Raw genomic sequence first — 13,771 nt, 5'->3', positions numbered from 1 at the left:
TATGTATGAATGGAATCATACCAAATATATTATTTTGTGTCTTACTTCACACGACACTGTGTTTACAAGATTTATCCATGTTTTTATAGCTGTGATTTAGTCACTTTTATTTCTTTATTGTATTTTATGAGATGAATATACCACAAGTCATTTTTTCCATCATATCTATGATGTATATTTGGAGTTTGGAGCTCTTACCAATAGTTGCATTGAATGTTCTTAAACATTTATCCTTGTTTTACTCCTAAACATTTAAGAGTATAAATGGAGGAGTAAAGTTGTTGGGTTGTATATCGTATCTGTCTCCAGCTTTTACTTGTAATGCAAAACCAGTGTTGCATGTGCCTGAGCATTTCCATTCCTGCACCCCCTCACCGGTGCTGGCTGCTACTCCACTTTACAAGTTTTGCAGTCTGGTGAGTGTGTAAGTGAATGTGTGAGTGTGGTTTTAGTGTTTTTATTTTTCTCTCTAATAACAAGGTTGAACTCTTTCCCACATCGTTTGACCTTTTTTGTGATGTGTGCATAAATAAGTCTTCTACCCATTTTTCTGGTGGATTGTCTTACTGATTTATAGCGTTTTTGTTTCACTAGTAAGGATGTGAGTCTTTTGTTGTGTGTGTTACAAATGTTTTCTTTCATTTTGTGGCTTCTCATTTTACTCTTTTTTTATTTTTTTTTTCATTTTACTCTTTTTTGTTAAGATTTTATTTATTTATTTGAGAGAGAGTGTGAGTGCACAAGTGGGGAAAGGGGCAGAGGGAGAGGGAGAAGGAGAGAAAATCCCGGGCAGACTCTGCGTTGAACATGGAGCCTGATGCAGGACTCGATCTTAGGACCCTGAGATCCTAAGGGTCACGTGATCTCGTGACCTGAGATCACGACCTGAACCAAAACCAGGAGTCAGACGCTCAACAAACTGAGCCACCAAGGCGCCCTTCTCATTTTACTCTTTTTAAAACGTCTTTCAATGAATAGATATTTTAGTATAATTTTTATGTAACCAAATTTACCACTTTTTCCTTTATGATGAGTACTTTTTGTTTCTTGTTTAAGAAATCCTTCCAGGGCAGCCTGGGTGGCTCAGCGGTTTAGTGCTGCCTCCAGCCTAGGGCGTGATCCTGGAGAACTGGGATCGACTCCCACATCGGGCTCCCTGCATGGAACCTGCTTCTCCCTCTGCCTGTGCCTCTGCCTTTCTCTCTCTCTCTTTCTCTCTCTCTGTCTCTGTCTCTCGTGAATAAATAAATAAAATCTTAAAAAAAAAAATCCTTCCATCGCCCGAGGCTATAAAGATATTCACCTTTATTATTTTATAACACTGTAGTAGTTTTACCTTTTGCACTGAGTCTGTGATCCACCTGGAACTGATTTGAGCATATAATGTGAGGAAGGTGTCCTATTTAATTTTTTTTTTGTATGGAAAACCAGCTGTTCCTGTGCCATGTATTGAAAAATCCAGCCTTTTCTCAGTGATATGTAACTTCTTTCCAGTGTACTGTTTTTAAAGAAACATGCAGTATGCCTCAAGCATTGTATGACTTTGGGAATTACATAAGCAGAGTTAAAGGGTTGAGAGTGAAGAATAAAATGAAAAACAATGTAATAACTAAGGAATTTGGAAATGTAAAAATAGTTATGGGTGTACATTTATCTCAATATAAACATACACAAGATGCTGAAAATATAGTGTGGGTGTGGGCTTTGAGGGCATCCAGGCTGGCATTAGGGGCTTGGTTTCATTCTTGGGAATTTTTTTTAACTTCAAATTTAGGGGGATCCCTGGGTGGCGCAGCAGTTTGGCGCCTGCCTTTGGCCCAGGGCGCGATCCTGGAGACCCGGGATCAAATCCCACGTCGGGCTCCCGGTGCATGGAGCCTGCTTCTCCCTCTGCCTGTGTCTCTGCCTCTCTCTCTCTCTGTGACTATCATAAATCAATAAAAAATTAAAAAAAAAAACTTCAAATTTGGGCATGTTACTTAACAAACCTCACTCTCTTGGACATAAAACAAAAATAATGCTCATCTTAATGAAGTAATAAATACGTGGCAGTCACACAGCACTTGACAAAGGGTCCTTTACAAAACTTCTCTTTCCTTTGTCCTATATAATTGAGAGTGCCGCATAAATGGAAAAGTGCTCTGAGAGAAACCAGGCCAGTCCAGTTCTAGGTTTTCCCAGATACCAGGCTCTTTCCAGGGTTATGCCACTCAGCTGCATGGCTAGGTGGCTCCTTTCTAGGTACCCTGACTGAATTTCCTGATAATTGAGAACTGTTGTTTATTACTTGTCCTCAGACATGGTCAGAAATACCTTATTGTGCTCCCAGTATGATGTCTAGGTAATTGAGAATGAATCTGGATTATGTCTGTAGCCCAGTCCTACAACGTAGCATTTCATTAAGACAAACTGACATATAGAAATTCTGAGGGGAAATGATCCCATTTCTAATCTTGAGTAATTATTTCACCCTACTTTTCCCCAAGACGCAGGTCACAATTACTTGGGCAACATTATATTTCACTATAGACCACCTTTCCTTCTTTGACGTGCTTTTCTCCTGTTTCAGCTTCTTTGTTGTAATGATCTTTCTGTTTGCTTTTAGCTGCATCTTCTTTCTCTTCCTGCACCTAGAGAGCAGGAAGTACTTTGGGGTGCATTCTAAGCCTTAATTCCCAGCCATCCTTTTTTCTACACTTATTCTTTAAAAAAAAAAAAATGCTTATCCATTCAATACTATGACTCAGTTCCTCAGAACATGTCAACTTGAATTTCTTCTCACCTCCTTTAACTCAAGATATAACAAAAATATTTTTTTTCTTCCCAAACCAACTACTACTCTCTAGGCTTTCATGTAGCCAGACGTGCATGGTCATGCTCTCTACTTTCCCCTCCTTTTTATCTCATGTGTTCAGCTTGTCTTAGTATTGTCCAGTCTTTTTTCAAAGTATTTTTTGAAAATACTTGTTCTTTATCACAGGCCTTCCTCTTCACCTCACATCTTATCTAGTCTTGATTTCAGGTTAACTTTACTGTATCACCTGTTCTCTCTAAAAGTTCCATTGACTCCTCATTGCCAGTAAGAGTGGTCTTCAAACTTCTGCAGAAAGAATTATGTTTTGTTTGTTTACATTCAGATGTCTAAATTATTTCCAGGAGATCCAGTAAGGCTGAAGCGAGGTTTGTGGATCACTCTACGTTTTCTAAAACTGTATTGGTGATTCTGATTTGCAGAGAGGATGAAAATCAGTGGTTGGGAAAGGACAAGGGAATGGGACAGGTGGTGCTTTTGATTCGATGTAAGTAATTATCAGGATTATATTTTTTTATTTGGGTGGTAGATTCACTGGTGCTCATTGCATTAATAAAAATAACTATTTCTAAAAGAAAACACAGGGATGAATCTTCACAACTATGGGTTAGGCATGGTTTCTTAGATATGACACCAACATCATAAGTGACCTTAGAAAAAGCTAAAGTGGAGTTCATCCACATTAAAAATTTTTGTGCCATCAAAGGATGCAATAAAGAGATGGGGGGAGGGGGAATTCCATAGAATGGGAGAAAATACTTGCAAATCATATGAATGAACTTGCATCCAGGGAATATAAAGAACTCTTACAGCTCAATAGTGAAAAAACAACCCAACTTAACAATGGGCAGAGGACTTGGGTAGACATTTGTCCAAAGAAGATATACCAATGATCAATAAGCACATGAAACAATGCTCAACATTATTAGCCAGTAGGGAAATACAAACCAAAATCATAGTGAGATACCACATACCCCTGTAGGATGACTGTAATTAAAAAGAAAAATGGCAGTAACAAGTATTGGCAAAGATGTGGAGAAGTTGGAATAGTGGTACATTGATAGGAATGCAAAGTGTGGCAGCCACTTTGGATGAAAGTTTGGTCAATTCCTCAAAAATTTAAACATGGAGTTACCATACCATATGACCTAGCGATTCCATTCCTAGATATATAGATAGAGAGATAGGGATAGATACACCCTAAGAAGTGAAAACATACACTCAAAAAAACATACAAGAATGCTCATAGTAGCATTATTCATAATACTAAAAAGTAGAACTAACTTGAATGTCTGTCAGCTGGTGAGTGGATAAATAAAATGTGGTATAACCGTATCATGGAATATTATTTAGTGGTAAAGAGAAGAACAAAGTACTGGATTGATATATGCTAGCTACAACATGGATGAGCTTTGAAAACATTATGCTAAGGAAAAGAAGCCAGACACAAAGTCTACATATTGTAGGAAATATCCAGAATAAGCAAGTTCACAGAGACAGAAAGTTAATTACTGATGGCTTGGGGCTGAGCTCAGCAGTGGGAGAGTTGGGGGGGAATTGGGGGCTGACTGCTGATGGGCATAGGGTTTCTTTTTAGGGTGATGAAAATGTTCTAAACTTGATTGAGATAATGGTTGTACAACTATGAATATGTTAAAAGCCACTGAACAGTACACTTTTAAGTGGGTGAATTTTATGGAATGTGACATTTATCTCAATAAGGATAGTGAACAAAAATCTGAGTAGAAACAGGCCACATGTGGAGCAAGGATGAGACTCTGTCTCCACCTGCTCCATGCTGCCTCCAAAACAACCCAACAGTAGGGAGTTACTTCCCGAAACTACCAACAGAACCCAAAGTAGACTGGTTTGAGTTTTAAATGCTTTCATTTTTTTCCCCTCCAGTCTTCTTAAAATGTGTAGTAAAATGCCCCTCCTAGGTAAGCAGCTAAGAGGATAAACAGGAGGTATTCTTCCCATTTCCGTTAGCCAGTCTCTGGAGTGTAGATTAAAAGGAACTAGATTCTCAAAATGAGTTCCAGATTTAGTATGTGAATGACTTGAGGTTTCTCCCACATCAGTAACTTAAATCTTCAGAAAGTTATGTTATAGGTGGATGGACAATGAACCAGCCAGAGTTGTAACTTACAAGCCGCACAGCAGTATTGAAGACGGATGTGAAATACTTGTGAGGAGGTTCCAGTAGGGAAGATAGGACAGCCGTCTGCTGTCGGTGAAGCTGTGAATTTATAGTGATGTGTGCATTGGACAAGGAGGGTGGGTCACACTCTGTTAGGTTTGATACATTAAAGAATGAATTGAGATACCCCAGGATCATTCATTGGAGGAAGCTGGCTTTAATGGGAAAAAATAAAGTCACAGCAGGCAAGGAGAGGCAGATTTTGCTTAAATGTGCAGTTACGGGTGGCAACAACATGTGAAGTGGTTACAGGAGACCCCGTGACTGGTTTGGAAGACTAGAGAATTTTTGGTTGTAATAGGAAATAAGAGCAAGCAGGGCGGGGGCGGGGAGGGGGGTTTGTTGTTGAATATTACTAAAATCTTGCTGTTGGTCATCAGTCCAGCTGTTGAAGCCACCGCTCTGGTTGTAATACACTGTTGAAGCAGGTGCATCCCCAGATGCGGATCCCTGTAGTTGTCAGGCCCGATCATATCATTCATTGTTGCATGCTCATTTCTCATACCAACACCTCTAAGCTTATAGCCACCACTAACGATGGTTCCCTTTGAGATTGTTTCCTTTGTAAAGACTTCCTGTTTGGCAGATAGAATAAACACACTCATGCCATTAAGTTTGTGCCTTCCCCTCCGCAGCAGAGTAAATGGGTAAAAAGGTTACTGATTATAGATCATCCATGGTTCAAAATGAGAAATGTCCTGTATATTTTAAGCTGCTTTTTAGGAAAATTTAAAACCTTATGCTTTTAATTAATTGGTTGCCCTATTGTGTTCTCCATTCAAAATACAAAATACTCCACGTTTCTCTCTTCTGGATTTGCTTACCGGTCACACCAACGTCAAGGTGCATCCGTTATCACAGAAAGTATCTGCACGTCTCTTCAATGTGGTGCAGAGGAAGGCCAGCCATGGAAAAGGATCTGTGAAGTCTACAAGCCAATTATAATAAAATAATTAAGGATCCTCTTTCTAGAAAATTCCCAAAGACATCTGCTTTGCTGAATCTCATTTGTTAGGATTTTTAACAACCTTTTTAACAATCCTCACTCTTGCAAGCAAAATCTTAACAGGGTTCAGTGCACACAGACTTTAGTAAATTAAAGTTATTGGCTTTAAAAAATTGGTGGAGCTTTAATTGCAGTTGCATTCATAGTGAACATTTACTAAGTACCTGTTGTGTTTAAACTCTGTTATACTGGGTAATCTGAGAGAGTTGGAGATGAATAAGGCATTCTTAAGGAACTAGAAAGAGTGTGTATTTCAGGGGCTAGAAGAATAGGATATGTGTATGTGGAAATAAGCAAAATAAGGGAGAAATACAAGGTAATGGGGGGTACAGAGAAGGTAGAGGCTACCAGGAGATCAGGGAAGACTTGACAGAAGAGGCATTTATTTCCTGTTGATGAAAGGATATTCAATTTCTTATAGAAATAGCTGTAAATGTTTCTAATGATGGCCCTGACCTCTAAGCCCCTTGTGATCATGACATTAATTTTAGAACTGTAGGCAGGAGGGCTAAGAGGTAGAGGCTCTAGTGGCTGGCCAGCTGCCGTTATAAGGATGAGAGGGCTCCAGGAGCCAGAAGGTCACAGGATCAGCCAAGGGATTTTCTTGCCATTTCAGTCAGTGACCCTTTCTTGAGTCCCGGCTCTATATGAGAGCACTGTGTGAAAACAATGAGTACTGCTGTACTCCTCCCGTTTACTTACTAGTGGGTCTAAGCACACAACACAACTAAGTGTAAGATACGACAGAGTATTTGGGATATAGAGGTACAATGAAAGGGCTACAGAAGCACAGAGGAGGAAGCCATTGACATAGCCTTTTGTGGTGGAAATCAGTTAAGGCTTCATACAGGAAGTAATACTTGACTGGACCTTGGAAATGAGCAATCTTTCAAATGTGGGAAAGAAAGGAAAAGGCATGGCACAGAGAGGAAGCAGCCAAAGGCAGACATGTGAGCAGAGGATGGAGCAGGCTAGCAATGCTGAAGGGCGGGAGAAGTTGGACAGATGGGTGGGCTGGGCCCAGAGGAGCTGAAGGACATGGCTCAGAGGGTTACACTGTTCTCTGAGCAGGTGGGAGCCACCCGTATTTTTGAGCGAGGAGTTAACGCAGCATGATTTGTGTGACTGTCCCCGCTGTGAATGGGTGGCCTAGAGAGAAATGAATTGGAGGTAGTGAGCTATGCATGAGCCTTGGTCGCAGAGAACATGAGTATGAGCTGAGGTGTAAGGAGTGGAAATAAAAGGAAGGAAATGGATTTGGGACACACTGAACAGGGTAGAGGCAGAAAAAGTTTTATTACCAGTTTTGGAATGGGAAATAAGAGGGAGCAGGGAAACGCCAGTGCTCCCAGATGGCGAGTTTGAGCTCTTTCTTCCCAGGTAAATATTAGAAGTTCATTATCAGGAGTGGAGCCAGGACCAGAGATAGCAATTTGGAGAATTATGACCAAACAAATGATAATGGAAGCTATGGGAACAGAAGAGTCAGCCTTAGAACAAGGAGAGAGAGGGGCAAGATCGGCACAGAACTTGCAAGAAAACACGTGATGTAGAAGAAAGAAGGGAGCAAAGCAAATAGCAGATAGAGACAGAGTTGTCTTTTTTTTTAATTTGTTTTTACTGAAGTTTGATTTGCCAACATATAGTGTAACACCCAGTGCTCATCCCGTCAAGTGCCTTCCTCAGTGCCGGTCACCCAGTTACCCCCCCCACCTCCCCTTTTGCAGCCCTTTGTTCTCATGGTAGGAGTCTTTCGTGGTTTGTCTCCCTCTCTAATTTTTCCCACTCAGTTCCCCTCCTTTCCCTTATATTATAATCAAGGGGCGTAAAACTAGGAAGGGGAGAGTAGGGAGTCGCTCTGCATTTTCAGGCACCATGACTGCCGGGAATGTGGTAGGCCTGGGGCAGGAGGGAGCTGGCCTCCGGACGAGTTGTGAGTTGTTAGTGTAAATACTTACATACATGAAAGTATTCAGAAGTCTACAACTCTCTGTCCCTTCGGCCTGCCATCCTTGCTCATTTTCTGAGCATTCCTCTCCACACCTTACCTCTCCTGTTCCCCATCAGTTCTCTCTTAAAACAGCAAGAAGGGAAGAAAAGTAGGGGGGTAGTTGAAGCACAAAGGGACTTGGAGTTAAATGTAGATGCTCTTGTTTCAGTGTGTAATTAAGTTGCCTATCCTTTCCTTCGAAAAAGCCACCTTCATGATAATAACACGACTTTATCTAAATTTTCAAGTTGCTGTGTCTCCCATGGTCATAAATGGGTTTGTCATAGGAAACAAAAATGATAGGAAAATTCTGGGTCCAGATGAGTGGGCTTACATGTAGTTACTGACTCTGACGTGATCTTAACATCACTACCCAAAGTCACTTCTGTTCTGAAAGGAACAGGCTCACTTGGCTCACCCGGCAGAGGTTCCCAAAGGGAGTGGTATTGGTTCTGCTGACATAAACCCCATTACTCGTACTTTTAGTTAACCAGGGATCTTCTGTTCCAGGTCACCTTTGTCTCCCTCTCACTATTATGTTCAGTTCAAGTGGCTGCTTGTAGAGTTTCCAAATGTTCTTTTTTCACATTTGATACTCAAATGTAACGATCCAGAGCCTTTATTCGGTGACTAGAAGCTAGTAACATGAGTTGTGTGTGTTGTCTTTCTAGATTTTGGCTTCAGTAACCTGTTCACTCCCGGGCAGCCACTGAAGACCTGGTGTGGTAGCCCTCCCTATGCTGCACCCGAACTTTTCGAAGGAAAGGAATATGATGGGCCCAAGGTGGATATCTGGGTATGTACTGTCTTCTCTTAGCCCCCACTGGGTGTTTATCCTGCGCTGGTAACAGCTGCCTTCACCCTGGGTGACACCAGATGCTGCATGCACGTTGAGACCTTGACTCCCTGTTATTTGAATTCCCGATTCCATGTGCAAAGTCTTTCCTCCAGCTCTTGTCTTTTGGACTGAGCCACAGATTTCAGACTTCCCCCTTTTGCATCTGCAAAACAAGCCCAAGAGCAAGCTTGGATGGGTGCCCTGGCCAAGAACAGAGATTCTTTCTGTTGTTGCCACTTGCCTTCTCCCTAGAGGATGAGTACTGAGAGAAATTCTAGATATGTGGCCCAAAATTAATGTTGGGAAGCAAAGAAGAATGTCAGCTATCCTAAAGCTGATTGGCCTTGACAATGCCCCATATTATTTCTGACCAAGAAAGAAGAAAAAGCATGTTCCATTATCTTGTGCGTGACTCATACACACACTGTAATGGCCTCTCGTTTCCTCTGATGCGATTAATCGTATGTGCTCTCTGTTTGGGACACAGAGCCTTGGAGTCGTCCTCTACGTGCTTGTGTGTGGTGCCCTGCCGTTTGATGGGAGCACACTGCAGAACCTGCGGGCCCGGGTGTTGAGTGGGAAGTTCCGCATCCCATTTTTTATGTCCACAGGTAAGGGAGTGACCAGCACCTCGCAGTGACTGGGTTTATAGGAGTTAGTCATGCTGACTTACTGTGGGGATCATATCATGGAGCACAAACAGCCCACGTAACAACCTTTCTTACCCCAGTTTGCTGTATTGGTGCCTCCAGAAGCAAGGATACATAGTGTACAGGCTGTTGCTCTAGGAACAACCTCATAGTGTACAGCCTCATAGTGTACAGGCTCTCGGAACATAGTGTACAGGCTGTTGCGTCAGGGGGCCCAGCCTGAGGTGGCCTGAGTTTGGCGCCGAGCTCTGCATGTAGCTACTTGTGTTGTGTGGCCAGTTGCCAAGTCTGTCTGAGCTTTAGTTACCTTATCTGTGAATGGCCTGTAGTTTTGTGAGGCTATTACTCTGAAGACTCCATTAAATATTCCATGGAGAGAGTCAACAGCCCATCATAGAGTTGCAAGGCAATAAATATTCCTGTTCCACCCTGTCTTTGGCCCCCTTTCCCACCCTTTCTCACAATAATATCTCCACGTACCGGGGCCCTGCAGAGATGGGCAGTAAATGCCCAGGATGGAGGCAGGCTTTGCACCTCACTCTTGCTGCTACATTTCCTACTTCCATGACATTTATCCCCCAGACTCAAAGAAAAAAATATTTTTTAAATGAGTGAGTGGTGAGGTAGTAAGTGGCTCTTGGAAAGAGGTAACACTCTAGACAGACACCAAATACACAGAACCTCTAGTGTTTCATCACCTTTTCTATGCACGTGAGAAAGGAGCAGCTTAGAGACCGTGCAGTGAGCACCCTCATTCATTTCGCTTAACCACATTTTCAATTTAAGGAATGGCACACTGAGTGTATGGTCCATGTTGGCAACACAGCATAAGCACATTGCATTTTAGAGTGAATAGAAGACCCTTTTTCTAGATTTGCTTCAAGTCTCCTTAGAATTAATGGCTTAATAGAGTGTCTGATAATGATGAGTGAAAATTAAAAGTAAAAAAAAAAAATTAAAAATTTTTTTAAAAAAAGAATGAAAAGTAAAATAGAGAAGATGGTCAGGGCTGGTGGGTGGGAGAGTATTTGCAAAGGTACAGCCAGGGAACCCCTTCACTGCGAAAGCGACATGTGAGCATAGACATAGAGAAGGTGAGAGAAGGAGCCACATAGCCTAAGGATGAGCTCTCCAGCTTGGGAGGAGCAGCCAGTGCAAAGATCCCTGGGAGGGAGTGTGCTGGAGTGTTTAAGGAGCAGGCCAGGGGCCTCTGGGCATGAAAGAGGTGATGGGTCAAGAGAGATAAGGTCAGAGAGGTGAGAGAGAGCTTGCTTTTAGGGCCCATTCAATGCAAAGACCTGAGTTTTTACCATGAGCCAAATGCCAAGGATCAGAGGGCATTGACAGAAGAATGATATCATAATCTTTTGTTTTTTTCCTAACTTTTATTATCAAAATTTTCAAACACACACAAAAAGTCAAAAACATTTGACTTTGAATTTTGGTTGTTGTGTTTTATTTTGTTTTTTTAAATCACTTTGGCGGGGGATCCCTGGGTGGCTCAGCGGTTTGGCACCTGCCTTTGGCCCAGGGCGGAATCCTGGAGTCCCGGGATCGAGTCCCACGTCAGGCTCCCGGCATAGAGCCTGCTTCTCCCTCCTCCTGTGTCTCTGCCCACCCTCCTCCCCCATGTCTATCATAAATAAATAAATAAATCGCTTTGGCTGCTCTGCTGGTTTAAAGGGCTAGGGGCTAGAGGAAAGGAGACTTTTGCAATAATCCAAATGAGAGATACTCGTGGCTTGTTCCCAGACATGGTGCGGAGGTAGAGACGGTAAGAAGTGGTCAGATTCAAGAGATACTCCATACTTTGTGGCAGGCACCGTTCAAAGCATTTTATAAACATTGACTCATTTTGTTATTATGACAACCCTATGAGATTTATAAGTCTATCACCTCCATGTTACAAGTGATAAAACTGAAGCCAGGACACGATTAGCAATTTTCCCAAGATAAAACAGCTACAAAGTGGCTAAACTAGAATTTGAACCTAGGCAGTCTGGTTCCAACAGCACTTATGCTGGATTTGATGTGAGAGAAAGGGTCACTAAAGGTAAACTCCAGGAGTTTTGGCTTGACCAACTGCAAGGATGAATTTATTGCTAACTGAGATGGGAACAGCTAGAGAAGAATGCTTACATTTTGGAGAGATGTTTTAGATAATTTAGTTTGAGATGTGCATTATATAGCTCTCAGCTGAGGGATCCCTGGGTGGCACAGCGGTTTGGCACCAGCCTTTGGCCCAGGGCGCGATCCTGGAGACCCAGGATCGAATCCCACGTCGAGCTCCCGGTGCATGCATGGAGCCTGCTTCTCCCTCTGCCTGTGTCTCTGCGCCTCTCTCTCTCTCTCTCTCTCTCTGTCTCTCTCGATCTTTCTCTCTCTGCGACTATCATAAATAAATAAAAATTAAAAAAAAAAAAGAAATTCATTATAGCTCTCAGCTGAGATCTGGTGTAGGCAGTCGAATCTAGGGCTGTAGCTTAGTTGAGAGTTTTGGGCCAAGGATGTATATTCACAAATCGTAAGAGTATAGATAATATTTACAGTTTTGAGATGAGATCACTTTGTAGGCAGTGTTTATAAAGAAGAGGACCAGGGGTTAATCTCCAGGCCACACTAACGGTCAGAGATCAGGAAGATGAAGAAGGATCGGCACGGGAATTGCTAGCAAGGTGTGCCAGAGGGTCTGCCGTTCTAGAAAATAAGGGAAAAGGTGTTTAAGGAAGAGAGACTGAGGAATTGCCAGGTGAGAGATGAGTGGGAGCTGAACATGGGAAGTAGGAATGTGACAAACAGCAATGACATTGGAGGATGGTTTTGGTGGAGGGGCCGGAGGACAAACCTAATTCATGTGGCTACAACAGAAAAGGAATGGAGGCAAAATAGCAAAAAGAAATAGGCACAGCTATCCCCAATTTTACTATAAAAGGAAGCAGAGCCTGGGGCCAGCGGATTGCTCTGGCCAGTCACCAGTGATCCTGTTATCATCCACTGGGTGTCCTTGGTGCTTATCTTCATGACTGTCCAGCAGCACTTAGCACCAACCCACTCCTTACTTTTCTCTCTTTCTTTTTCTTTTTTTTTAAAAACTTTTTTTTTAGGGCAGCTTTAGGTTCACAACAAAAATGAACAGAAAGTGCAGCCAGTTCCCATATACCGATGTTACCTCACACTCGTAGCCTTACTCATGATCGGTATCCCACACCAAAGTAGAATATTTGTTATATTCAGTCATCCTACATCAACACTACATCAGGTTATCATCCAAAGGCTATAGTTTACATTAGCCCTCACCCTTGGTGTGCATTCTGTGGGTTTACACAAATATATGATGACATGTATCCACCATTATACTATCATACAGAATAGTTTCACTGCCCTAAAAATCCTCTGCACCTGTTGACCCACTCCCCCAACCTCTGGTAACCACTGATCATTTTATGGTCCCCCTAGTTTTACCTTTTCTAGAATGTCATATATAGTAGTTGGAATCCTACAGTATGTAGTCTTATTTCATTTAGTAATATCCACATAAGGTTCCTCTCTGGCTTTTCAGGGCTTGATTACTCATTTCTTTTTAATGTTTTATCCCATTTATCCATTTACCCGCTGGACATCGTGGTTGCTTCCACATTTGGACAGTGATGAATAAAGCTGCTGTAAACTCCATGTACAGGTTTTTGGTGTGGACATACGTCTTCACCTTCTTTGGCTAAATACCAGGAAGTATGGTTGCTGGATAAAATGGAAGAATATGTTTAATTTTGTAAGAACTGCCAAGCTGTCTGTCAAGGTGGCCACAGCATTTTACATTCCCGCCAACAGTGAGTGAGAGTTCCCAAGAGTTCCTGGGCTCTGCATCCTGGCCAGTATTTTATATTTTGCTTTGGGGTTTTGCTGTGCTAATAGATGCATAGTGGTTTCTTATTACTTTAATTTGCAGTTCTCTAATGATGCATAATGATGAGCATCTTTTCATATGTGTATTTACCATCTGTCTTTTGGTGACTTGTCTGTTCAAGTGTTTGGCCCATTTTTAAATCAGGTTGTGTGTTTTCTTATCTTGGAGTCACTCCCCACTTTCTGAAACACTTTTTTCTCACTGTTTCTCAGACACTACATTCTCCAGTTTTCCTCCTGTGTCTCTGGATGCACCTTCTCAGTCATCTCTGCCAGATTGCTTTTTCTCTGTTCACCCTTGAAGTTTTTTCTTTTTATACCATCTTTCTGAGCCATCTTACAGCCATGGCTTCATTGAGGACTGTGATGTTC

General features: G+C 42.1%; 1 protein-coding gene across 5 annotated transcripts in view; it reads left to right on the top strand.

Moving 5' to 3' along the window:
* The window catches only part of SIK3 (SIK family kinase 3), a 242,451-nt gene that overhangs the window by 183,452 nt on the left and 45,228 nt on the right, over positions 1 to 13,771 (top strand). For all 5 annotated transcript variants that reach the window (XM_055307174.1, XM_055307171.1, XM_055307172.1 and 2 more), the window contains exons 5-6: positions 8,680 to 8,804; positions 9,334 to 9,457. In XM_055307174.1, the coding sequence (XP_055163149.1) occupies positions 8,680 to 8,804; positions 9,334 to 9,457 (249 nt within the window). The remainder of the gene's footprint in view (positions 1 to 8,679; positions 8,805 to 9,333; positions 9,458 to 13,771) is intronic.

The sequence above is a fragment of the Nyctereutes procyonoides genome, unplaced genomic scaffold (genome assembly GCF_905146905.1).
Source record: "Nyctereutes procyonoides isolate TBG_1078 unplaced genomic scaffold, NYPRO_anot_genome, whole genome shotgun sequence".
NCBI lineage: Eukaryota > Metazoa > Chordata > Mammalia > Carnivora > Canidae > Nyctereutes > Nyctereutes procyonoides.
The sequence above is the reverse complement of the archived record's forward strand: the minus strand, read 5'-3'. Positions and strand labels throughout refer to the sequence as shown.